General features: G+C 45.6%; 1 protein-coding gene across 1 annotated transcript; it reads left to right on the top strand.

The window, feature by feature from the left end:
• The first annotated feature begins 210 nt into the window (after window positions 1-210).
• lrig3 (leucine-rich repeats and immunoglobulin-like domains 3) lies at window positions 211-27240 on the top strand. Its single transcript, XM_012824395.3, has 19 exons — window positions 211-678; window positions 5059-5130; window positions 5265-5339; window positions 16192-16326; window positions 16671-16814; window positions 16913-17056; window positions 17409-17552; window positions 19020-19163; window positions 20668-20748; window positions 20907-20978; window positions 21365-21436; window positions 21759-21922; window positions 22513-22833; window positions 23149-23430; window positions 23686-24144; window positions 24303-24461; window positions 24827-24967; window positions 25213-25470; window positions 26334-27240. The coding sequence occupies exons 1-19, from the start codon at window positions 476-478 to the stop codon at window positions 26591-26593; spliced, it is 3330 nt and encodes a 1109-aa protein (XP_012679849.2). The 5' UTR covers window positions 211-475; the 3' UTR covers window positions 26594-27240.
• Window positions 27241-27249: the final 9 nt, after the last annotated feature.

Raw genomic sequence — 27249 nt, 5'->3', positions numbered from 1 at the left:
CCTAATACGAATGGATAATGGCAGAAATAAGTAACTACTAAGATTCATAATGTTATCTTTACATTTGTTATGAATGTAGCCATCGTTTTGACGGTCCAGACTTGCGCAATGGTCTACTACGTTTCCCACAATCCCTTTGTCAGACCTTTGCGTCCACACAGTGTTTGTGCATTGCCCTAACAACCAATGGGATCGCTCGCCACGGGAGTCTGGCATGTGCCTCTACAACGAAGTAAAAAAAAGTGTAGTCCGAAACTTTTTTCCAAGGCATGGAGGAGGTCTCACGCAAAGTTTAGGCTCCACACTCTTTAGTTATACACGGAGGAAAACAACCAAAGAACGCAGAGATTTGTAAATCTTTTTCGAGACGAGGTTCTTACTTTGCCACCTTGGAGTTCGATTCTTTTCCGGATTTATCGTAGTCGCTTGGAGTTCGTGTTTTTGGGAACGGAGTGGGAATTTTACCGTGTCGAAAATGTCCTCTCCAACGCGGCCACTGAGGGCTGCGAAGTATGCAGTTGTCTGCCTCTTACTATGGCGAGTGGAACTAATACTTGGAAATGGAGAAAAATCACAGTCGTGTCCTTCTCCCTGCACGTGTATAGATACTTTATTGGACTGCAGTCGACACAAGTTGGGGAAAGTTCCCGATAATCTGCCGTTGTGGATCGAACAGTTGTAAGTATTTCAAAAATTGTTAGCTGTTTTTATCTTTACAGATATGGTTTGTAAACCTACCGGCCTGGTATACCCCTTTTCGATTTTTCGTGGAATATGATATTGGATATTGTTGGGTGGTGTTTTCGTGAATATGCAGAAATTCGTTGTTATAGCGAATCAATCTTTTGGATGTACGCTACTTGTACGTAAGGGTGAGATGAGATTTAAGTGGTTTCAATACAGTGTTGCTCCTCGTAGAGTTTGAAGCTAATCTGCGCTCCAAAGACGGGCCCCGTTGAACATTGTTTCCAGTTGTATTACTTTGACTCTTGCATTCGAATAGCGGGGCTTTATAGGTTATCAGTAACTTCCTAGTGCAGTACAAACACCCTACTATAACCTAAGAAACTTTAGCTAGCTTGCTAGCCTGTTTAGGCAGGTCTTGATGATCAGACAACTGTTTGGAGTTTTGACCTTTGTGAAGTCTAGTTATTCATTGTAGCGTTTGTACTAGTTACACATTTATGGTGACAAAATTGAGACATTGTAACATTTGTGTTGCGGAAACGCGCGAAATGTAAATGGCAGTATTTACATGGCTTGTGGGGGGTAGCTGACACCCGCAAAGAACTGCAGGGTGCTTGCGCACACTGAATAGGGCTTCTCCTTGCGGGGGGAGCTGTCGTAAAATAGAAGGCCATGGGTTTGCATCTCAATCCATCTTTTGTTATTAGAAAAGCCGTAACAGCTGCATGCCATTTTTATAGTATTACAAAATAGTAGTAGTATCTATAAAGATCTTTAGACTTGGTTACTGAGTCAAAGGTTGACTTCTGACGTTTTCCTAAATCAGTTTTCTTAAAGGTCAGATTTTCGTGATTGGGCACAGATTTATTTTTGTAAACAGCGAAGAGTGGTTTATCTCGGTTCATATTGAACATGCATTCTAATTCGAAATACTTTTAATGACCTGAAACATGCTATTATTTACGATTACTCATAAACATCTATTGTATACTCCCAAAATGCTAAAAGAGGCTACGGTTGACATTACTGTTCTGTGAATAATACTTCACTGGCTTAATGTGGAAGAGGAAATTGATATCGAGACTTCATTAATATTAATTCATTGATATAAAAGGCCTATTTGGTTTTCAGTGCAATCATTTGAAAAACCGTGTAGTCTGCATAGTCTTTTTTTTACATTATGTACATTGAGTACAGTCTCCCCCAGAAAATAACCTCTATTTGATAGGAAACTAATTAATAATTATATGCATTCATTTATCCATTCATCTAAGATAATCTGGTGAGGCTAAATCCAGTGTTTTTTTAGGTCTGTGTGTGTATAAGGGCTCTGTTAGTGAGACTTTTAATGCATTGGTGGGTTGTATTCCCTATGGCATGAATATGTTCCACTATGTTGTTTTGTTGCTTTTTTTACCATGTGGAAAGACCTGGCAGAGTTTCCCTTTCTCGCCATCTCTCATTTTCTTTCTCTTATTTTCTCTCTCCTCTCTCTCTTTTTCTTTCTTTCTTTATCTCTCTCTCTCTCTCTCTCTCTCTCACACACATACACACACACACACTTTCTCTTCATGTCTGCCTTCCACACACACATATAAACTGCCCCCCCCAACACACACACACACACACAGAATTCCAGGCTAGGGAGGAATAAATTCTTGGCGCTGTGGCCTGCTAATTTACGAGCCTTTCTCGGGCACATCTTAGAGCGGTGAGCACGGCTAGCCCTTTTGTTTGGCACGTCCCCCATTACTTCTGCTGAACTTGCAGCTGCGCACTCCAGCCATGGGAATGATTAAGGAGCCGATGGTGGGGTTCGCATGTGCAACTCACTCACTCACTCACTCACTCAAGAGAGAAGAAAGGAGGGATGGAGGGGGCTAGAGGAGGGGAATACATCTCATATGGAAATACGTTTTTCTTTTTCCTGCGAGCTTCAAAATAAGGTGTTGGTGAATACAAACCTGAAACCTCCACAGACGTGGCCATGTCCCACACTCTTACTGTAGTGCTTCCTGTGGAGTATAGGAGACGGTATTTCTAAATCTTTTTACACGTAATGGGTCCAGTGACTAGGTGTCCAAAGTCACATCCAGACTCTCAGTGAGCCTACAACTGAAATGCTAGAACTGGGTCACTTTGTAGATAATGCCAAAAGGTGTCAAACAACTAAAGGCCTCAGCACTGCTTGGTGGCAGATCATAAATGTCTGCACTTGATATTACACACACACACACACACACACACACACACACACACACACACACACCATCACCCTGTCCTACATAATCTGTTAGCCCAAGTGTGTCATACATACCCCACTTGAGAGAACAGACATGCATAATCTTATCGCTACAAAGAGGACAGATAGGTTGGGGTTCCCTCAAGCCTGTGTGTGCATGTGTTTTTCTGGGTGTGTGTGTGTGAGAGAGAGACAGCCACATAGAGCGAGTTAGGTCAGCTAGCCAAGCGGGCCCAGGAGAGTGATCACTGCTCTCTCTCTCTGTCTGTCTGTGTGTGTGTGTGTGTGTGTGTGTGTGTGTGTGTGTTTATCTGATGAAACGCGTGTCGGGAACCTCAGGAGGAAGTGGTGGTGTTTAGAAGAGCTCTGCCTTATCGCTCCTCTTTGCGCAGCACTCCACACCGCTCTCAGCCCAGAAATGGCGCTGAGATGTCAGATATACGCACACACAAACAACTCACACACACACACGCACACACAAACAAACAACTCTCACACACACAAACATACTGCAAGTATGGGCACCTTTAGCAGTAGCTGTTTTTCACATGTGATGGTTGTCTGGAAAAAAAAACTTTTAATACGTATTATAATAATTTCCCCTTCCATTTATATTCAGATACCCCTTAAATGTCACTATGTTGAAGACATCTAACATCTATGTAATGTTTTTTAGCATATTATTACAATCCCGTTAACACGCTAATATGTTATGTTCATACATAACACATGTATTCATGTTAAACACATCTTGAGGTATGCGTTGAGCATCTGAGTACTCACATCACATATGTAGAAGTGCACCCAAGATTAGAAGTAGGCCTATACGGTCGTATTCTGAGAGAGTTGGTTTATTGTGTCAGGTTTGGGACCCCCTGCTTGGCTGTGCACTAAATCAGGCGTCATGCCTTGCTGGTTCTAAGACTTGCTCAGAGCAGTGAAAGAGAGAGAGAGAGAGAGAGAGAGAGAGAGAGTGTGTGTGTGTGTGTGTGTGTGTGTGTGTGTGTGTGTGTGTGTGTGCGTGTGTGCACTGCTTCACTTCCTGGGCCTCCTGAGTGCTTACAGTACCAAGGGGGTCTGGGGAAATGGGCCCAGTAAAAAAAAAAAAAAAGACTGTCTGGTGTCGAAGCACAAAACCAGGCGCTTGCAACAGAACGAGGAGAGGAGAGGAGAGGAGTGGAGTGGAGTGGAGGGGAGGGGAGGGGAGGGGAGGGGAGTGGAGTGGAGTGGAGTGGAGGGCAGGCAGGCAGGCAGGCAGGCAGGCAGGCAGGCCAGGCACAACAGAAGTGATTGCACCAGAGAGGAGAAGAGAGAAAGGGAGGGGGAATCAAAGGCTTAGTACTCATGCTCGCTCCCACATTGTGAATAGATTACAAGTCATTACTTTTTTTTTTTTTTGCTCCCTCCCTCCCTCACACACACACACATGCAGACACTCACATAAACTCACACTCTCTCCTTCCCTCCTTCTTTCTCGCTCTCGCTCGCTCTCTCCCCCCCTCCCTCTCTTCCCTTCCCAGTCTGTAATGGCTTCCAGATGGGGCACTGGGCCTAGCTCGAGTGTCTGGCACCACGGTGTGATGGCGACCGGCTGTGTCAGTAACTCCACACTGTTAAAGAGGCCAGGGCAGTCTCTCTCTCTCTCTCTCTCTCTCTCCTTGTTGTCCCCCCTCTCTCCCTCTGTCTGTTTCTCTGTGGCAATGTGTTTTTGGCCTATTCTTAACCCAACTCCCTGGTCTTTTACTATGAAGTAGTAAGGAAAAACACAAGGCACAATAAGACTTGAGCCAGCACTCATCCCCTCCACCCCCAGCCCACTCCACTTATCTGGTGGCCTGCTTAATATCCACATTTCACCAGGAGGTTGCCTGTGTGGAGTTACTGCCTTGTGCTGTGATGGTAGGGGGTAGGTGTGTGTGTGCGCGATTTTGAATTTGTTTTTGTTAGTAGTTCTTTTTTTATTTTTAACCATTCCGAGTTCGGGATCATGACAAAGTAGATTCTCCTGAAGAATCATAAACCACCGACCACGAAGTGTTTTTGTTTGTCTGATTAGCCATCACACACACACACACACACACACACACAAACACACCCGCTCTCATACTCACACATGCCTGTCTTTGCAGGGACCTGAGCCATAACAAACTGCAGTCACTTGACGGTTCTTTGTTTGGGAAACTACAGCACCTAAGTGAAATGTAAGTATGCTGCCTCCACCCCACCCCCTAAACCCTTACTTCCTAAAACAAACGGCTCCTTCAGCACCCCCTCTGCCTTGTTCTTGTGAGACTCTCCTGTGACAGTCTTCCAACGTTCTTGTTTCTGTCTGCAGAAAGTTAAACAACAACGAGCTGGAAGCCATTCCTGATCTGGGTCCCGTGGCAGGCAACATCACCGCTCTGTTTCTGTGAGTACTGTCTCTGGCTTGGTTCCGTGCTTGTTTCACTGTTGTGTGTTTATTACAGTGCTAGTGTTAGTGTTTGATTCTGTGTTGTGTGTTTATCGCTGTTAGTGTTTGATTCTGTGCTTGTTTCGCTGTTGTGAGTTTATCGCTGTTAGTGTTTGATTATGTGCTTGTTTCGCCGTTGTGTGTTTATTACGGTGTTTGTGTTAGTGTTTGATTCTGTGTTGTCCTTTCCTTCTTGGCCTTCTTAAAGCCTCCTGAGGGGCAGAAGAGCATTTGTATGTGTTCTACACTCCTGTCATTTGTAAATGTGTGTGGCATTTGTTTGTTACTGCATTGCTGGAGCCTTTGATTAGCCTTGTATACCAGCACACACCGGGAAGGTGTTTGAGTATTTCTGTATTTTCTCATCTGCATGTGCGTGTGTGTGCGTTTTTGCATCTTTCTTCTGACGGCAACAGCATTTTTGTTTTTATTTGTGTGTTTTTTTGTAGCATTTGTAACGCACTCCCTCCCCGTTCCTCTGCATGTCGTCCATGTTTGCTCCGTCTCTGCTGCTGCTCCACACACCAGGGAGCTGCACCACACCAGTCAGGGCCGCAGCGAGAGTTTTCGCCTGTAATTAAGATTCCTTCAGCGGCCACCGGTGTAGTCGTGCTCTCGAACCTGAGAACTTCTCTCTCTCTCTCTCTCTCTCTCTCTCTCTCCTTCTCTCTCTCTCCTTCTCTCTCTCCCTCTCCCTCCCTCTCTCAAGGTCCCGACGCCCCATCATGCTAGTCTCCAAACGGCCCTCAGAGTGTAGGACTTAGCGACCGTTACCCAGATCGGTTGTTTGAAGCAATGTGTCCCTCTATGGCCGGAAATAGTTCCAATGCGGCCATAGAACCTTCTGGAAAGAACCACAACAGTGCAGGATTAAGCTGCCCCTACTTGCTCGTTGGCTTTTTTGATGGTTTACACATAAAATTCAGTATATACGCTTCTTTGGCGTGATCTGTTGGCGGGTTCTCTCTATATTTAAAGTGTCTTTTGTGTGTCTGGATGATGGATGTCCAGTGGCTTATGTTTTGCTTGTGAATGATGTGCTGTGTTGGTTTCCGTGTAGTCCTGGTTTTATTGGTCCATTCAGATGTCAGGTTGAGGTTTATGTGTCTCCAAACAGAAAGCAGAACTCACAGATAAATGGTTTTCTGGAAAATCTTTGGTATCAGACTAGTGTAGAGACATGCAGGGCCTAAGCCTGCCAGATTGACCGTCTTTCCTCATTAAATTGAAAGTCAAGTTTCAATAAATTATTATTACTATAATGTCAATTGTGTTTATGTGGATGAAGTCCATTAAACCATTTAATTTCAGCAAAGGTCTTTACTGATATATTTTAATTAGAAACGTTAATATCTAGATTTAAAGTGGCATTATGCAGTAATTTTACTTCAGGGTTAGGGTTAGGATAAGCAGTTTTACCTTAAAATAACAGCTTAAAAAAAAAATTGGGGCGCTACAATGACTTTAAATATGGAGAATCGCTTCCGTGCCATTGCCATACCAGGGTCCGTAGGCATATTGCCTCGTTATGTAGGTTTGCCTGATGCCGCCCGGTTTCTACTGTCTGCCGAACTAGTAAGTAGCTTATTTGCCGTCTTGCTTTGTCTTGCACTTGCTTGATGTTTGACTGTGTTAGGACAGTTGTCGACTAACTAGTTTGTCATAGTGTCAAAGTAAGCATATTTCAAGAGGTTTCACTAGTTTTAGCCACTAGCATCTCATTAGCGATTAGCAATTCTTCCGTTATGCTGCTTTAAACCATCTGGTATACTCATATCTATATTCCAGGTGTGTTGATTAGTAATAGTGAAGATATTTTCACACTGCAGATAGTGGTTAAAGTTTGTCCTATTTCAATACTTGTGAGGCCTCACCACCCTTTCCAGACACATGAAATCACACCTCACCTGTAGATATTGAAGGATCAAATGGTTTCCATCTTTAAATTCGTACATCTGCCCCACATGTGGGAACACTGGATGCGTTTGTCCACAAAGGAACATGATTTTAAGGTGAAAACTAAAACAGGGTTTATCTCCTCCTTTACCTGCGGCCCCCTCAGCCAAACAAGCCAGGACATGAAGAGAGGCTCCATTCAGGAGGTGTTCAGATGTCGTGTGTGTGTGTGTGTGTGTGTTCACACTTTGAGGCGTGGCCACGACCCACAGGTGTGAATGAAAGAACGCTCTCGCCCGCCAGTGGTTGAAGTGCTTCCGCAGGCCTGTCGTTTTTATATATATATGCGTGTCATCCAGAATATTAAATCAAGAAAACACAGAGATTTTGCCTCTTAAACTCCTTTTAATGTTTGACTTTTGCTCTTATTGTAAGCAAACACAACCCTTACATGGCTGATAGTGCCTAAACAACTCTGCCTTTAGATGTTGTTTTTTTTTTTTTTTTACCATAATCTCTAATAATCTTACTGGTGTGTTAGTAGCAGAACCATTTATTATTCAGTGGCTCCAACGCCATTGTTTCTTTACTCTTTGACCTCCTACATTCACATGCCGTCATTCATAGCATGCTTTAATCCAAAGCAGCTGGCATTAAATCACCAGCCTTCATTTATAATAAGGATGGGTTTCTAATGGATGTGCTTTCTCATCAGCACTAGATGAACTGTCTGGTTAAAAAAAAGAGAGCTTCTGACATTGGCATTGCTCTTTCTCATGTGGAAACTATTAGACTGGCAATTGCTTGCAGCAGTATCTGTAGGCGAAATAGAGGCCTTATCGAATGAAAAGATAAATCTGAGATTCCTTCATGGCGATGTCAGTTCTGTTGTCAGGCCACGGCTGTGGGCTTAGCTCTTGCATCATGGGAGGAAGACCGTTCTAGGAGCATCTTGCACTTACAAGACTCCGGATCAAGACTTCCGGATCGGTCAATGTTTGACGAAGGCTCTCCGAACACTTCCAAAGAGCCGCGGGTGTCTTGGAGGAGCCTCGGCAGTCTGTCCCCAGAAGAACTCACTGGCGGTCGGGGTGGTTTTTGTCTTTTTAGTCAAGGGGTAGCGGTGGGGATGGAACAGGGCTTAGTGCTGCAGGCAAACGGGGTGAAAATTGACGCTGTCACTTTCGATCAGCAGCACCCGCTCTGCTTCCCCCACCCCCAAAAGCCTTATTTTGGGGCGGAGAGGAGGGGATTGGTGATCAGGAGTGTGTGTGTGTGTGTGTGTGTGTGAGAGGAGAGGTGGGGAGTGGGTTGTTTTAAATGCCAAATGGCAAACTCCATGGTTGTCTCTCTCTCTCTTTCGCTCTCCTCTGTCTCTCTCTCTCTCTCTCTCTCTCTCTCTCTGTTGGCGAGGCGCTGATGGAGAATGCGCCTGAGTAAGTGTGGTATTTCCTATTGGACGGCAAACAGTTTTTCGGGGGCCGTCAGATGACTGCGTGCTCCATGCCGTGGCGCCTCTAACACAAGCCCAGGCTGCCTGCCTGTGTCGGGGGGAAGAGAAGGATTGGGGGGGGGGGGGAGAATACCAAGGCGCCTTGATGAGAGAGAAAAAGAGGGAGAGAGGGGGGAAAAAAGTGTGTCAGAACTCATTTGTGTAAGGCTAGGGTACTGGTGAGGCATCCAGTGGGGTGAAGTTATCACTCTCTGTTCAGCTCAGTCAGCTCCTCAATGCTGTTAAACCCCCAATTTCTTTTCTTTTATTTCATTTTTAGTTTTACTCTATCAAATGCAGACTGCTTTGAAGATATGAGATGGGAAATTGAGCCTGCAGATTTGTTTTGGCTCGTTCTCTTTTGAACTGCTTGCTGGCGAGGAACAGTTCTGGAATGTGCGTGGTGTAGGTTTTTTTTTCCACATTTTGTGAGGCAAGCCCTAAATTTTGGTCAGTGAGAAACATATGAGAATGTGTATGGAAAAGATCACTCTGGCATCTGTCTCCTACTCCTCTCTCTCACACACACACACACACACACACACACGCACAAACACACGATAAGAGATTGAGAAGGTATCACTCTTTATAATCAAAGCAGTCCCAAGTTCTTTTCATTTTTTTCAGTGCGATCCAAATTAGCCTTGCAATCAAAGAACAATTTGCCAACAAACAACCCTCCCAGCACAGGTTGAGAGAGTAAGAGAGAGAGAGAGAGAGAGAGAGAGCGAGCGAGATGGATACACAGAGAGAAAGAAAGAGAGAGAGAGTGGTGACTGGTGACTGCTGAAAAAAGCAGAGGTCCCTTTAATGGTTAAACCCCCATAAATTCCTGGGAAATTGTTCAATTAATTAAAATGATCATGACTCAATTACTCCCAGCTGCTGCACGAGAGCCGTTTGTTTTTCCTGTAGACTCCAGGGTCAGAGAAGTCCGCGAGAGCTGCCACTATGTCTGCCTGACTGTTTGAATAAGAACTAAGTGGCATTTGATACTCTGCTGCTCTTTTTTTCTCCCCTTTTTCTCTCTTTTAGTCTCGCTCTCTCTTTCTTTCTTGGCCTCCTCTCGCTCTCTCTTTCTCTCTCTATCTCTCACACACTGTCTGTCTGTCTTAACCTCTTCTCCATCTCAGTCTCTCACTTTCCTTTTTACTTTCTCTCTGGTGGTCTCACTATTCTCTCTCTTTTTTCAGTCTTTCTGCTCTGTCTGTACACCCCCCCCCCTCCCCCAAGCCAAGGAGAAAGAGGAGGACTGAGAGGGAGTGATAGGGAGAGAGAGTGAGTTTTGGAGAGTGTTCTCTCTCGATGGGGGAAAAACTCTTCGACTCTACGAGATGTCAGAGGAGGCTTAGGGAAGGCTCCATTGTTTTTGCCATCTTATTAATCTCATGCAGAAGTGATCATTACCGCATGGGGAAAATATGGCAAAATGGAATTTCTGCTTGTGTGAAAGTAATGATTTTCAGACGTGTGTGTGTGTGAAGGAGTGAGGCTTTTTTCAGCCACTCCCTCTGCCAAGTTTTCTTGTGGGTGTGTGTTTTCTATAATAGTTGAAAGCAGAGTGTACAGCATTGCCATCAGTGGGCACTACATATTACACACACACACACACACACACACACACACACACACACACACACACACACACACACACACACACACACACACACACACACACACACACACATATATATATATATATACACACACATGTACATGCACACACACACTGGGTTGCGGATCAGCTGCTCTAGAACTCTAGAAGTGTCTGGAAGTAGAAACCTTTTCCCAGCATGCCAGAGCACTGCATCCAAAGACACATGAAAACGTCCCTGGGTTCCCCTAGTCAGAGTGTGTAGTTTGTGATGAAGTCGAAATAAACTTCACTTGGTTGTCTGAATGTTCATGTTAGTTTGTCTGTCTGTTTGTGTGTGTTATGGATTTGTTGCCGTGCGTGTTGTTGGATTCCTGAGATTATGCCAAACCCCTCCATTTTAGAGGCAGTCGTGAAGTAGATATTTGAGTTTCCATTCTGTCCACTCCGTCAGCTTTGTTTCAAAGCTCTGTATCAACTCACCCTAGGAAGCCCAGTACACTCTAACCCTGTGGCAAAGGTCAAACCTGAAAGAAAACTGTAGTCAAGCTCATGGGTGTAGTAGAAGACTTTAAATGTTAGTATGCCATACACGTTAGTATGGTACACTATTGGATGAAATGCTAGCTTTGTCCCAAGCCAGTTAAGCAATAGTGATAGCATTAGCAATAGTAATAGTAATAGTAAGGCTTCTGTGTGGGTAGATATGTGACCCAGAGAGCAGTGATCAGCTTTTAGCCTTGTTGTTGTAGCTCAGAGAATTGGTGATTAGTGACGTTCCTGTTGTGGGAGACCCAGTCAATAAAGACTAAAATTAAATTCACTCAACTGTTTCACCTCACATAGATTTCGCTTTCAGCGGTTTTCATGTGAATCTATATCTAAGAGGGGGAATGGTTATTTTTCTTTAAACGGTTATTTATTTGCTATTGATATTGTCAATCAGTTCTATGATATGATAATGGTGCAATAGTGGTAAATAGACCAGTGCTTAGCAACATCATTTTTAGACAGCCTGTCTAAGGCTAAAAAGTGGTTTGTTTTCAGATGTTATGATACTCTAGCATGGGCTAGCTGTTTGTGTGTGTGTGTGTGTGTGTGTGTGTGTGTGTGTGTGTGTGTTTGAGTAGGCATGTGAAAGGTAGCAGAGGCCTGGGCTTGAAGAATGACAGGCCGTTGCTGAGCCCATTTAAGTAATGGCACGTAATGGCCTTATTTGCAGAAAACTGGTGAAACAAATTGAAATTTGTGTGGCGTCGGACGCACAATGGCAGCGTTGTTTTGGCCCCCGCCTGGCCTTGGCTGTGGAGCTGCAGATGGAGAGATAAGAGTCCGGGAGCAGGCAGCAGTGAGGTGCTCTGGAGATGATCGCAATAGATCTCATGGCAGATGTGTGTGTGTGTGTGTGTGTGTGTGTGTGTGTCTGTCTGTGTCTGTCTATGTCTATGTGTTTGTGTGTGAGCGTTGCCTCGAAACAACTCAAGAGGCATTTGCTCTTAAGAATGGGCTGGGAAAAAGAGAGCGACAGGCAGGCACAGAGACAGATGTGTTTTTGATTGAGGTTTGAGTGGAACTACCAGTTGATTTATCACCTTTACTACGGAATCTCCTGCCCTCTGGGGTCCTCAGGTCCTCAGATTAGGCATCCTCAGAGGATGCCTGTTGAAGAACTACTGCTATTTCTGTACGGGTCGGGCCTACAATAACCGTGGGAGGTTTATTGGGACAGAATGTGTCCAGACGGAGAGACAAAGCTTTTGTTCAGATCTGATAAACAGGTCTCTCCTCTCTGCTTTACTCTATGTGACTTGCAATATCCCCCTGGTGTGTGGGTTTCTAGATTTCATTTATTGGCTTAGTTTGCCACCCTCTAGGCCTTAAGACAAAACTGGAAGTCCTGGATCTACACAACCCTCTCCTTTGCATTCATTGTCTGTCTGTCTCTGTCTGTCTGTCTGTCTTTGTGTGTGAGATTGTTTTCTGTTGTTCCTGCAAAATGTGTTTGTGCATGAGCAGCATCTGATTCAGAAACTGAGGTCTGAGGTGATGAGTTCAACTTTGTGAAAGTTATAGACAGACACAATGGGTTGGAATTGGAGACATACCGAGAGTGAAAGTGTGTGTGTGTGTGCGTGCAGGAGAGTGAGTGTAACAGTAATTGTCAGAGGAAGAGAGATTTAGAGACAGAATGGGTGTGAATGAGGGGACAGATTGTGTGTGTGTGTGTGTGTGTGTGTGTGTGTGTGTGTGTGTGTGTGTGTGTGTGTCTTGGGTGAAAGAGGAGCCGCAGGTGGAGCACAGCTCCTTTTGTATGCGGGCCAGAGGCCGCCGGTGCGTGCTAAGCCCTTTGCAAATCTGCACACAAAAGGCCGGCTTGTTGCGACCCTGTCTTCTGGGGGACGGCTCTGCCATGGCCGCCGCCTGGCTGTCGACATTCCCCGTCATCTCTGAAGACTCTCTCCCTTTATTTCCTGCAGCGTGGCCATAGACTCATGCAAACGGTGCCGAGGCTTTACACAGAGACGTCCACAGAGAGAGTGGAGGAATGCGCGGTGTTTTGCTGTTCAGTGTTGCGTTCCCCAAGATGTGTTCTAGGCTGGCGTAGGTCACACTGAGGCTCGGGTTCTCTGGCTGATGAGGTGCCAGGGGGTGAAGGGTAGACCTGCGATGGCAGGGCTGGCATGACCTATAACCCCTCCACCAACCCGAACCCCAGCTCCAGACTGTGGACCAGGTGAAGGAGAACTTGAGTCATGGCTCTCTGGAAGTTCCTCGGAGAGCTGAGAACCGCAGCATTACTGATACCGCTGATGGTTTACGAAAATGTTCCGAGAGAATCTAAGGAAAACCTCTTAGGTGTTCTTTAGTGGGCCAGAGGAACGGGTCAGACACTTCCTTTGTCCTCCTCGACCTCCATGGATTCTTTTATCTTTCCATCTGTCCATCCACTCTGCTTTGGGCGCTACAGTTGAATAACCAAAGGCAACAAGACAACAAAAATGTAATTCTTTTTTCTTCAGAAGTGTCAAGACTCTTTTGGAAGCAGACTTTTTTTTGTTTCCTCCAAAAAAGGATACCATGCAAGGAAACAAGCTAGTGTAGGAATTTATCTATCACCCTAGGTAAAATACAGAGGTTGCCGGATATGCTGAGTCAACTTTGAAGTTCAGTTACCACACAAACTCACCAACGAATGGTGTAAACAGAGGTTTTCATTATCGCCGTGTTGAATGGGAAGAATTTGTCTCGAGGCGTGTGTGTGTGTGTGTGAGACATGATGCACAACTAAGAGTGGGGAGAACACCATCATGTGAGGCCTGTCTGAGTGTACCACTGAATTAGTGTTCAGTTTGATCCGGTTACATCAAAGAGCCATGCATCAGATATTTCTCCAGCTTATACTGTGCTCACTGAGGGTGGAGGTCAAATCCATCTACGTGATTGCAGCGAGTGTTGAAGCGAGACCCCCAATCCAGCAAGCACGACGGAATTCCTTTTTATCCCTCCACTTCTCCCTCAAACACACTCTCTCGTTCTCTCTCTCTCACAAACACTCTCCCTCTCTCTCTCTCTCGCTCCGTCCCTCCCTCTCAAACTCTCTCTCACTCTCTCCCTCTCGCTCTCCCTCTCCATACACAAAGCGCACACTGTACAGGGCCCTGTTTATAACCGAGGCCATCCCCGCACTGCAATTTGGGAGGCGTGCAACTCAGGAAATTGCTGGGCCCTGCCGTGGCATGCTTTCGCTCAGGGGATGCCATTCATCAGACGAGTAATTGGCAGTTTTTTTTTTTTTTTTTTTAAATACCTTGTTAGTAAGTACCTTATAAACAAAATAACATGGAGCTAAAGCCCCCACGGCTGGTTTTGACCCCCAGCCATAAGATGCACTGTCGTGGGTTTCGCGAATAAAGCTGCCCAGCAAAGACGGCCACCGGGACAGAAAAATGAATCCATTCCTGGTGAATGATCAGTGTGTCAGAAGACACTCAGTAGTCACGTCAACCATGGAAGTACTGGTGCAGCCACTACACCAAAATCTTCAGGGTTTCAGGCTGTGGGCTCTGTAAAGTGCTTTGAGACAATGCTTGTTGCCAATATATATATGTGAGATTTATTCAGTTCAATTTTTTTATATACAGTGGGGAAAATAAGTATTTGAACCCCTGCCGATTTCGCAAGTTTGGCCACTTGCAAAGAAATGTGTGATCTATAATTGTAATAGTAGGTGTATTTTAACAGTGAGAAACAGAATATCAACCAAAAAATCCAGAAAACTGCATTTTATAACATTTATGACTTAATTTGCATTTGATGCAGAAAATAAGTATTTGAACCCCTAGCAAAACATGACTTAGTACTTGGTGGAATAACCCTTGTTGGCAAGCACAGACGTCAGACTTTTCTTGCAGTTGGTCACCAGGTTTACACACATCTCAGGAGGGATTTTGGTCCACTCCTCTTTGCAGATCCTTTCCAAATCCTTAAGGTTGCGTTTTCAATGGGAGGGAATGAGGGAATGAGGTTCAAGCCCAATATTCCACATTACATGGCCCCATCCATAGTCCCCTCGATGCAGTGGAGTCGTCCTGTACCCTTGGCAGAGAAACAGCTCCAAAGCATAATGTTTCCACCTCCATGCTTGACGGTGGGGATGGTGTCATATTCAGCATTCTTACCCTTCCAAAAGCGGCTAGTCGAGTTGATGCCAAAGAGCTTGATTTTGGTCTCATCTGACCATATCCTGTCTCCCAATCCTCCTTAGAATCATTCAAGTGTTCATTGGCAAACTTCAGACGGCCCTGTACATGTGCTTCCTTGAGCAGGGGGACCTTGCGAGTTCTGCAGTACTTCAAACCATTACGGCGTAGTGTGTTGCCAATGGTTTTCTTGGTGACTGTGGTCCCAGCTGCCTTGAGATCATTCACAAGCTCCCCCTGTATAGTTCTGGGGTTATTCTGCACCTTTCGGATGATCACTGATACCGCACGAGGGGATATCTTGCATGGAGCCCCAGACCTAGAGCGATGGACAGTTGTTTGGTGTTGCTTCCATTTACGAATAATCGCACCAATAGTCGTCTGCTTCTCACCAAGCTGCTTGCCGATGGTTTTGTAACCCATTCCAGCCTTGTGCAGGTCTACAATCTTATCTCTGACGTCCTTGGTCAACTCTTTGGTCTTGCCCATGGTGGTGAGGTTGAAGGTGTGAAGTATGATTCTTTGGACCGGTTTCTTTTATACACATCACCAGTTGAGATCAGGTGTACCTTGTTAGGCCTAATGAGGACTAATCTGTGTGCTTCTTGGGCGCATAACTGGTCATTGGGAGCCAGAATTCTTGCTGTTTGCTTGGGGGTTCAAATACTTATTTTCTGCATCAAATACAAATAAAGTCATAAATGTTATAACATGCAGTTTTCTGGATTTGTTTGTTGATATTCTATTTCTCACTGTTAAAATACACCTACCATTACAATTATTGATCACACATTTCTTTGCAAGTGGCCAAACTTGCGAAATCGGCAGGGGTTCAAATACTTATTTTCCCCACTGTATAAATATATATAAAATTGAACTGAATAAATCTCACATAGGCAGAGAGAGGGACACAGCAGGGTGTAAAGTGTTCCATGTCTTGATACTATTTCTTTTTCCTGTCATGGTTTCTTTTCCTCCTGAATCCACCTCTTTCCGTGACGATCTACACCGGGTTGTTTGTGTCTGCGTGTGTGCGGGTTGAAATGTGAGCTCGTTGACCCGTGTTATTAAAATATCTCCCCCTCGTTTGGACGTAATTAATTGAGCTGCCGGCGTCTGTGTTTTCAGAGCAAACAACAAGATCAGCAGGCTGTCACCGGAGCACCTGAAGCACATGGTGGCCCTGGAGACGCTGGACCTCAGCAACAACAACCTGGCCGAGCTGCGCAGCGGCTCGCTGCCCCCCCTGCCTCTCAAGAACCTGTAAGTCCCCAAGCCCACCCCACCCCAGCCCCACCCACCCAGCCGTCAGAACGACCACTAGGGCCGCTCTAACCCTAAACCTACTCTATACTACACAGAGCCTCTCCTCTCAAAGGCATCACAACATGGCGAAAATCATAACTTTATAAAACAAATCTATTTCTTTTTGATATGACTACTGTAACACTGTTTTTCTCTTCTTCCCTTTGATTGTCTTAGTACTTTAATGCTGCTGGGATAAACAGCACAGATTCATTCTTTTGGTCTTAAGTATTGTAACTTTGCACTTCAGCTAGCTTTTTTAAGTAAAATAAAATGTCGTTGACTCCTGAAACTGTTCCCAGGATCCTGAACAACAACCGGATATCTGTGCTTGAGCTGGGCTGCTTCGGGAACCTGTCCGCAACACTCCAAGTTCTCCGTCTCAATCGGAACCGGATCTCCAACATCCCTGCCAAGCTCTTCCAGCTCCCCAACCTGCAGCATCTGTAAGTCCTCCCTTCTTACTGGTCCCCCTGATCTCATTGGCTGAAACTCATGCTCATCAGACCTCACTGACACTGATTGGCTGTGCTCTGCCTAACAGGGATCTGAGCCGGAACCGCGTGCGACGCATTGAGGGCCTGACGTTCCACGGTCTGATCGGGCTCCGGTCGCTGCGCATGCAGCGGAACGGCATCACCCGCCTCATGGACGGAGCCTTCTGGGGCCTCAGCAACATGGAAGTCTTGTAAGTCCTCTTTTACTCTCACTCCTAGACCTTTCTTTTAGCACTACGAAGTAGCCACAACCGTCCAAGCCAGTCAATCTGTCAAGTAGTTTCTTCCCAATTTGAAAAACATGTTTGAATCTGGACATTGAATCCAAGCGAGTGGCAGGATAGTAGGCATAATAACTAAGCTGTTTGTTATTGTCAGCAGGTGTGTGCTACCCCTCATGTGCTTATTTTGTATATCAGTGTGTGTGTGTGTAAAACATATTTATGCTGCTTTGTTTGTATTTTTGTTTGTGGGTGGTTTCTCACATGTGCATTAAGTGCTAACGTGTGTGTGTGTGTGTGTGTGTGTGTGTGTGTATTTCAGGCAGCTGGAGTTCAACAACCTGACTGAGGTGAGCAAGGGCTGGCTGTACGGGCTCCTGACGCTGCAGCAGCTGCACCTGGCCCACAACACCATCAGCCGGATCCGCCTCGACGCCTGGGAGTTCTGCCAGAGGCTCAGCGAGCTGTGAGTTGGGCCTTTATTCACATTTTCACAGGTTTTTTTCTCCTCCTCTCTATTCTCTCTTTTCAAACTTCTTTTTACTTGCTCACTTTTGTTTGACTCGTGTGCTTTTTCTTTCTTGTGTTCCCTCTCTCCACTCGTTTCTTGCTTTGTCTGTCTGATTTGTTCTCTCTCTCTCACTCTCTCTCTCTCTCTCGCTCTCTCTCTCTCTCTCTCTCTCGGGCACCACCCATGCCATTCTGCTGCCTAAAACATGAGTGAGCCAACAACTCGCCCCCGCCCTCCCCCATAACCCAAACCCCTCCCCCTCTCCCATCATGTCACACCCACAAGAAAGTGGGTAAGAGGGCGGTCCATAACCCCAGTGTGATGGAACATGAGCAGCAGTGAGAAATATGTCACCCCCCCTCTTTCCCAACACACACACACACACACACACACACACACACACACACACACACACACACACACACACACTTGGCTCCTCAGCACCTCTTTATGTGGGGTTATTGTTTACAGCTAGCAGCCTGTGTTGGCCAATTTGCTGTAGAGGGGTCAGGAGTGTTTTTCTGCCTCTTTGTTGTGTGTGTGTGCACTCTCGTTAGTTCTGTGTCTTTTCTGCATGTTATCCCTGCAAGCTTCGAAATCACTCCAGTCTGAGATTAGCACTCTAAGTGTGAAGTTGAATTACACTAGCATCGCCTCTTGATTTTTTTTTTTAAATCGAATTCATTTTAGTTCTATTTCAATTTTTTTTAAAGGGGGTTGGTGGATCTCACTTCATGAGCAACCCTACTCAGGAATGTAGTTTCCCTTAGAAAATGAATGGGAAATGTAATGGGTACATTGGGCCCCATTTTGTCATTGAGCAGGGGACCTGCTGCGCACGAGAGAAAGCATTCCAATAATGAGTGTGTGTTTTGGGGAAATGTATCTCCAAGCCTGGAGCACACCTTTAGGAAATATGTATTGCCGTATCAGGAGAGGCTAGTTTATGTTTTTAGTGGTTTTAAAGTATGCTGCAACTATAATGCATTCCACTGCTTACTCATCTTTCTGATGTCAGTCTCAAAGTTACCAAGAGTTTGAGAGAGCAAACATACTTATTAAGACATATTTTGGCTCTTTTGTACAGTTAGAGTGGGAGGGCATTTCTTTTAAATTTCCTTTACTCGAATATGTTTTTTGTAACTGCTAACTGCCAATAATTAGACACCATAGCCTAACCCATTCAGAAGTTGGCCTGCCCTAATGTACGCACACACACACACACACACACACAAAAATATGCTGTGCATTTTTGCAGTCTGTCTCAATCTGTGGTAATAATGTTGTGTTAGGTCTCCATGCCAGCGAAGACTTTAGCCTTTAAAAAGATGAAAAGGGGTGGGGAGACAGACACTGTGGTTTAGGTTGGCACCCTGTCTCTCTCCCCTGACCCAACATGCCTCTCTTCTTCCTGCGTTTCAGGGACCTGAGCTCCAACCACCTGACCAGGCTGGAGGAGTCCAGCTTTGCGGGCCTCAGCGAACTCGACCAGCTCCACATCGGCAACAACCAAGTCAGCTTTGTCGCCGACGGCGCCTTCCGCGGTCTCTCGCGGCTACAGACCCTGTGAGTAAAGCAGAAAAAGAGAGAAAAAAATACACCTCTTTGACGGTTCAAGGTTTTTCTCTCTCGCAGCTCAAAGGTTTTTCTTTTTACCCCCAAAGCAAGTGGGGTTGGGGCAGGAGCAGGGGGTTGAAATTTCCGCACCAGAGCAGAGGAGTTAAGTTGGGGTCTGGGGTGAAGTGTTTTCGCCCAGTAGACTCCCACCCCCCATCTCTAACCTCCACCCCCTCTCCTCTCCCTGGTGGAAATGTCCCTCTGGTGTTTGTTTTGGTACGTGAGACTGGTTAGCGCATTGTGGCTTTCTCTGTGGATGTTGGCGAAGAAAAAAAATCCCAAAACCTCAACGAGTCTGCTCAAAGAAAAACTAAATTCACATGCACACTCGTGCACACACACTATTTCTCTTTCTATGTCAGACCTACCCCCTCCCCTCTCTCTCACACACACACACACACACCCCCCTGTTTCATCTAACTACTTCTCTCCCCTTCCTCCCCAAGGCTACAAACCATCACCCTCCATTTTGCCTTAAACAGAACCAAATGGTAGCCATACATGAGGGGTCACTACAGGGCAGGTGTTCAGACGGGTGACAGGGGGGGAAGGGAGTTACAGAGGCAGGGAGCGCTGGGGTGAAGGGGGGTGTGGGGGGGGGGGGGGGGGGGGGGTTACAAACCCCAACACCCCCAGCTACGAAAAGACCCAATCATTTGTAACCAGGCATGCAAAGGGGAAAACTAGCTGTTGGAAATAATTATTTATCAAAAGAGGGGGGGGGGGTGGTGTGTGTGTGTGTGTGTGTGTGTGTGTGTTTAGGGGGGTCACAACTGGGAGGTGGGCGTTGGGGTCGTCTGGTTGGCTCCTGTTACACCAGGTTCAGAAAGTTAAATTCTTGTCGTGAGTTTTGATGAGGGCCCACTGATTTTGCCCGTTTGTTCCACATCTGGGTTGTACCAATTAGTTACTCTGTGTGGTTGACTGAAAGGACTAACCGTCTTTACCTCTGCCGACTGCATCTGGTATGGAACTAGCAAGATTTAAAGGATTGTGTATTAATCCTAATTGTGTATTAATCAAATTATTATCCGTACTTAATCTTAAAATGAACATTTTTAAGTGCGGGTTGCCTCAAGTTGTCTTACAGTGGGCTACAACTAAAAATATTTTACATTCAGACAGTAATGTAAAAAAAAATTCTTTTAGAGTACCATGATTTTGTCAGTGTAACAGGAAGTACTTATGGCTTTGGGAACAGCTTGAAAAGTATTTTACACGCAAGGTCTGAGTATTCCTTTGAGAGGGCAAAGCAATTGTGCGGCTCTTGAAAGACCCACAAAAAGCACTCCGAGACTTCCGACTGGCAAAATAGGGCCCCTACTTGGAATTCCCATTTAACTCTGCGACTCTCTTCACACGAGCCCAGGGCCGTTGAAGGCTTGTGAATGCAGCCGGCTCGAGGTTTGGGGTGTGGATTTTAACAGTGTGGTTGCGCTTTGATCTCTCACAGGGATTTGAAAAACAATGAAATCTCGTGGACCATCGAGGACATGAACGGGCCTTTTCGGGTATTGGACAAGCTGAAGAAGCTGTGAGTTGCTTTGTGTTTTTGTGTTTTTTTTTGTTCTGTTTGTTTGTTGTATAGTTTATTCTTTTTTCTGGCATGAAATTTTAAATTAAATTACATTAGAGGCTGTTGTGTACTGTGGAATGCAACTGACCACAAAGAAAATGTCTGTCCTTTTCCAGGTTTCTGCAGGGGAACCGCATCCGTTCCGTCACCAAGAGTTCCTTCTCTGGACTGAAAATGCTGGAGCACCTGTGAGTGGTTGTTTCTTCCATCCTAATATACCTTATGGTCTAAAAAGCAAACACGAGCCACATGGGTCTGTCATTACTCAGCTTTCCAGCTTTAATATATAAATGCCCTTAGGCCATTTAGTACAGAAGTGTGTGTTGAGGTGTGTGTTTAATGCCAGAAGTAAACATGATGGTCTAGTTAAGGTTTAGAATAGCATAACAGGACTGAACCCATATATTTGCTCAGTCTAAAATGGATTATACCTAGTCCCTTAGTCAGGCATGTTGTTTAGTTAAGAAATGAACCGAATATGTACTGTAAAGAGTGTTGGTTATCCACTGGTTGGTGACTCGTAGTTTGTGTTCGGCCGTTTTTGATCAATCTATCTCATGTCTTCCCAACACAGCGACCTGAGTAACAACGCCATCATGTCCATCCAGGCCAATGCCTTCTCTGAGATGAAACTGCTGACTGAGCTGTAAGTTCACATCATTATTAATTCACCATATTCACTATTTCATTCTGTCACTCTGCTAAACACCTTTTTGCTCAATCCTGATTCCAATCTTTCTCAGACAGGCGGCTGAATTCAATGTCATTAAACTACTCTGTTCTGTGTGATTTCTGGGCTGCAACCGGCTACTATTTTCATTTTGTATTACTTTGCCTTACTTTCTGTTATCTTTCAAGACATCCACTCTTCCATCATGTGCTTGTTCTGGTCTTAGTCCTTAATCCTCTTTCTCTTTCTCTCCTTCCCTCTCTCCCTCCCTCCCTCCCTGTCTCTCTCTTTCCGACAGCCACCTCAACACGTCCAGCCTGCTGTGCGACTGCCAGCTGAAGTGGTTCCCTCAGTGGGTGGCCGAGCACGCCTTCCTCCCGCTGGTCAACGCCAGCTGCGCCCATCCCCAGATGCTCAAGGCCAAGAGCGTCTTCATCGTCAGCCAGGACCAGTTTGTTTGTGGTGAGCGCCCCGCTGGCTAGCTGCTCCCTCGTTACTGTTCAAACAAACCCAGGAGGGCCAGGTTGAACCTCTCCTTTTCCTCTCACTGTCCAAGAGGGTTTAGGGCCTGGACTGAGAGAGTGGACTTCCACTCTTTTCCTCCCCTCCCTCCCTCCCTCCCTCCTCGGGCTTGTGTGGATGGTCGCTGTTGCACGACTCTTTTGCGCTCACAGGTGGAAAATGTGTAATGGAAGGAGCTGTGAAAGCAGTGGTTTTCCTATTAGCTCACAAGGTGTCTGAGAGGGGGGGAAGAATGCGGTTATTTTCCCTCAGTATGGTGTGGCAAAAAAGATTATTTAGGACAGTTTATTAGGTCAACTTAACATGGACCAAAAACCTTGTTTAACATAGTTGGTTGTGTGCATGTTTTTTTTTTTTCAGACACCCTGGGTTTTCGCGGTGTATCTTTTATGCATTTATATGTCTCCCATGGCTCTGTGGTTCATGTGGCTCAAAAAACTGTTCAACTGTCTATTTCCATGTTTTGTGTATTTTTCTGAAGCCCTGGGTCCCACTGAGCACCTTGTTGTTGTTTTTTTGTGTGTTTACAGACGACTTCCCCAAGCCTCAGATCACGGTGCAGCCCGAAACCCAGTCGGCCATTAAAGGCACCAACGTGACCTTCGTGTGCTCGGCAGCCAGCTCCAGTGACTCGCCCATGACGTTCGCCTGGAAGAAGGACAACGAGAACCTGAACGACGCGGAAATCCACAACCAGGCGCACGTCCGGGCCCAGGGCGGAGAGGTGACGGAGTACACCACCACTCTCCAGCTCCGTCACGTGGAGTTCTCCACTGAGGGGAAGTTCCAGTGCGTGATTTCCAACCACTTTGGCTCCTCCTACTCCAACAAGGCCAAGCTCACAGTCAACAGTAAGTGCCGGTTTCTTCTCTAATTAAGTGGTACATCACCATGGCAAGTGTTACATGTGTTATACTATTAGTATAGTATTAAAGGAATAGAAGAATGCATTTCTAGTTAGTTAGCATAGTTGATCTTCCAGTATGTGTCGAGTTTAGCATCTTTTGATGTTTTGCATGTTAGTTTTTTTGTGTAGTGCAGAAACTGATGCATTGGTCACATACAAATTTAGATTTATTTCTTTGTCAAGTCTTGGTCAGACGGGTCAACCCAAAACAAATGAGCTAACATTTAAATTTGACCTTACATCAACTTCTGTCTTACAGTGCTGCCGTCTTTCACCAAAATGCCTATGGACCTGACCATCCGAGCTGGAGCGACTGCGCGTCTGGAGTGTGCTGCGGTGGGGCATCCCTCCCCGCAGATCGCCTGGCAGAAGGACGGTGGCACCGACTTCCCCGCTGCCCGTGAGCGGCGAATGCACGTGATGCCCGAGGACGACGTGTTCTTCATCGTCGATGTGAAAACGGAGGACATCGGCGTATACAGCTGCACCGCCCAGAACACAGCCGGAGCCATATCTGCCAATGCTACGCTAACGGTGCTAGGTAAAGACGAGCAATAATATGTGATGTTTAGTCTGTGAAAATAAAATAAAAAAACTTTTTGTGACATTATATTCACTGTGCTAGCTAGTGGTATAGGTGTTGACTAGTGGTAATTATGAAAAGTCTAAACGAACACTTGCTGGAGTAGCCTTTGATTCAAAGTCCATTTTGTCATTAGAGACCTATTTGTAAACAGTTTCCATTGTGGTTATATTTGTCCTTGTTCTAATTTCCCTGTTGTGTTTTCCTTCCCAGAAACCCCCTCATTCCTGCGTCCTCTGACCGACCGCACCATCGCTAAGGGCGAGACGGCCGTGCTCCAGTGCATCGCCGGGGGCAGCCCCCCGCCTCGCCTCAACTGGACCAAAGATGACAGCCCACTGCTGGTCACCGAGCGACACTTCTTCGCCGCGGGCAACCAGCTGCTCATCATCGTGGATGCGGCCGAAGGTGACGCCGGGAAGTACACGTGCGAGATGTCCAACCCCCTGGGGACGGAGCGCGGGCACCTGCGTCTGGCGGTGCTGCCCAACCCCAACTGCGACTCCAGCCTACCGCAGCCGACTTCCACCAACCCGGATGAGGATGGTTGGACCACGGTGGGCATCGTGATCATCGCTGTGGTGTGTTGCGTGGTGGGCACCTCGCTCGTGTGGGTGGTCATCATCTACCACACACGCCGACGCAACGAGGACTGCAGTGTCACCAACACAGGTGAGCACTACCTCATTTGTCACAAATATGCACAATTTGTTTATGTAGAATTATATACACAGGGTACAGTTTGTATTACACAAATGTAGTAATTCCAAGGTATACAAAACAGAACATAGATATTTGACTGACCAAATGCCGCTCTTATTTCTCCTTAGATGAGACTAACCTTCCAGCCGACATTCCCAGCTACCTGTCCTCTCAGGGCACACTAGCGGACCGCCAGGATGGGTACGTGCCATCGGAGAGCAGCAGTAACCACCAGTTCATGGCCCCCTCGATGGGTGGCTTCTACATGCAGTCCAAAGACATGAATGGTAAGACTCAGCTCGGATAACTCAATGAACTCAATGAAAAATAAAGTTTCTCTATCGTCTTGGCTCTATGGTTAGTTTATGGAAGTCATATGAGCACATATAGATGCTGTTCTATGAGTTTCCCAGATGCCAGTGTACAACATAGTTTATATTGTGCTTATTGGTATTTGAATTTGCCCTTGGGTCTTCCAGTTGTTGTTTAAATTAGAAAATGACTGGAGTGACCTAATAGTATATTCTGTTCCCAATGCTGAAACAGAGTGCTAACAACACTATGACTTGAGTTTGATGCCCAGAGTCACTAGGGGTAAAAGCATCTTTTAAGCGAATAATTGAGAATGTGCTTTGCTGTCTTTGTCTTTCAGGTCTATGCCAACTGGACACAGGAAGTGAAGCCGACTTGGAGGCAGCCATTGATCCCCTACTCTGCCATTACCAGGGCCCCATCGGCTCGCTCCTCAAACAGGGGAACCTGTATGGACCAGACCCCACTGATGTCTTCTCAGGTAGAGATCTCTCTTTCTCTTTTTCATATTTCAACATATCTCCTCTCTGCATCTCTTATTTTATCCTCTTTTCAATTCCTCCGTCATCTGTTCGTTACTCAGTTTTGTCTGTTAGATCCTTTTTCAGTAAATCCTTTTTCAGAATCACGTTGTACTGAAACCACAGTGCTAGTATTAGCATTAGCTATGGATTTTTCTGCATGTTTTTGCTAAACGTTCCCCCCTCCACCATCTTCTTCCTCTAGGCAGCAGTATGGACCAGAGGTCCATGTGCATCGACTCCTACAGCGGCAGCCTCAGCAGCTCCAAGACGAGGGACTACTTCCCCTGCCCGCCCGGCCTGGCCGACTCCTACGACCACATGGCCTCCAGCGTCCTCATGCAGCTGCCCAGTGCCACCCTACAGGGGGTGGTGCTCTCCCCGAGCGACGGCGGTGTCCACCTGGCTGACCCAGACTGCGGCGACTACAGGCGTCCACGACCCCCCTCCAATGGCTTCATGGGTACGTTTGTTTGTCTTAGTCTTAGTTTTGCGTGTGAATTTAAAAAAAACATTATTATTTATTTATTTATTTATTAATGATCTCTTTGGTCTGTGGCCCTTTGATTATTGAGCACACTCTGTCTCTGTGATTTGTTCTCTTGCTAAACCTTTGCCTTAAGGCTCAGTCTAAAGATCTATGAGTCAATAACAACAGCAAATATCACAGGTTTCTGCAAGCTTTGGGTAGCCAGACCTGACATAAACTGTGAAGTATATCCCTGCCTTTAGTCAGTGGCTCAGTTAAAGCATCCATTACTCTTACATGTAGTGGTATGCTCTAAACGCAGTACCAGGGTCAGCCAAGGATACCATTTTAAGTCTTTCAACTCTGAATTCCACTGCCAAAAGAGATAAGCCCTTGAGGACTTGTGCGGCCAAGCGCCAAACTTTGCGCTTACATCACACCAACAAATTTCAGCACATTCCCCCAAGGATAGAGGAACTTAGGGCAATTCAGTGAAGGTTTTCCTTTTCTCGACTTCAAATCCACTGCAAATGTACATTCATGGTACCGACGATAAGCTGAGGTGAATTGGCCGTCAGCGTTGTGTGATCATCTGTAAATGTCAGAGCAGAGACGGTGGTTAGGTGAGCTGAGGTTGCAGGCAGGTCAGATACAGTGGTATACGTCCAACCACGCTTGGATATTTAAATCACTAGTTTTATTGTTTGTTGTGCAGCTGGCTTTAGCAGTGCATCTTATGTGACATTTGTCATTAACAGATATACAAATATGCTTATCAATAAATCATGTAAAGACCAGGCTCAGCTTCAGTCGGGCAGTCCAGCACATCAGACTAATATTGTGCTTCATTTTCTTAGGAACATTTGGGAAGACACCCTGGAGGCCTCCTAAGCAAGTGTACCCTGGCGTCACAGCGACCGGGGTGTCTCAAAGCGGGGTCACACTCCACGAGAACCCCTACGCCGCCCTGGATACTGACTCCAGCCACGAAGAAGACCCCACCCCCCCGAGGTATCAAGACGTCCAGCAGGACCAGAGTCATGGCATCTATGAGCAGCCGATCGACATCAACAGGACAGAAGGATCGTTTCAAGGACCCACACAGGCTAGCACGTAGCAACATTGCTATGTGTCGCTAGCAATGAACTCTTTTTGATGGACATGTTTCAATGTAATTTTGACAGAAAGGGGTAAGATGACCAAAAAGACAGACCTGCTACCTCAGTATGGACACTTCGATGTACGGACCCTTTTTGTCTTTGTGAAAGGATAAATGGACAATTTCATGTACGGACCTTTTTTGTCTTTGTGAAAGGATAAATGGACAATTTCATGTACGGACCTTTTGTCGTTGTGAAAGGATGAATGTAAACTCTGTAAACCATTGTACAAAATGTAAAACCTTTCAAAGTAAATGCAGACCTTATTGGGGTATAGTAATAAGTCTTTTTTTTTTTTTTTTTTACTTTTGGGAAATTACATCAATACAAGATATTGAATATATATATAAATATATATATATATATATATATACATTTTTATACAAAGTCTAAGTATATTTTGTAAATGAATAGTGTACATACAAACCATTATTTTTGCTTACTTTTTTCCCTGAAAATGTAAAGTTGTTGTAAAAATGAAATGTTGCGACCAAGTGTATCCAGTTACTCATGCTTAAGCTATTTGCTGAGTAAAGCACCCTTTTGCACATACCCATAACCTAATAAAACACCATACCATGTGCTGCTACGTACATTAATCTTGCAGTGATTG

The sequence above is a fragment of the Clupea harengus genome, chromosome 16 (genome assembly GCF_900700415.2).
Source record: "Clupea harengus chromosome 16, Ch_v2.0.2, whole genome shotgun sequence".
NCBI classification, from domain to species: Eukaryota; Metazoa; Chordata; class Actinopteri; order Clupeiformes; family Clupeidae; genus Clupea; species Clupea harengus.
Note: the sequence above shows the minus strand (reverse complement) of the source record. Positions and strands in the feature narration are given on the sequence as shown.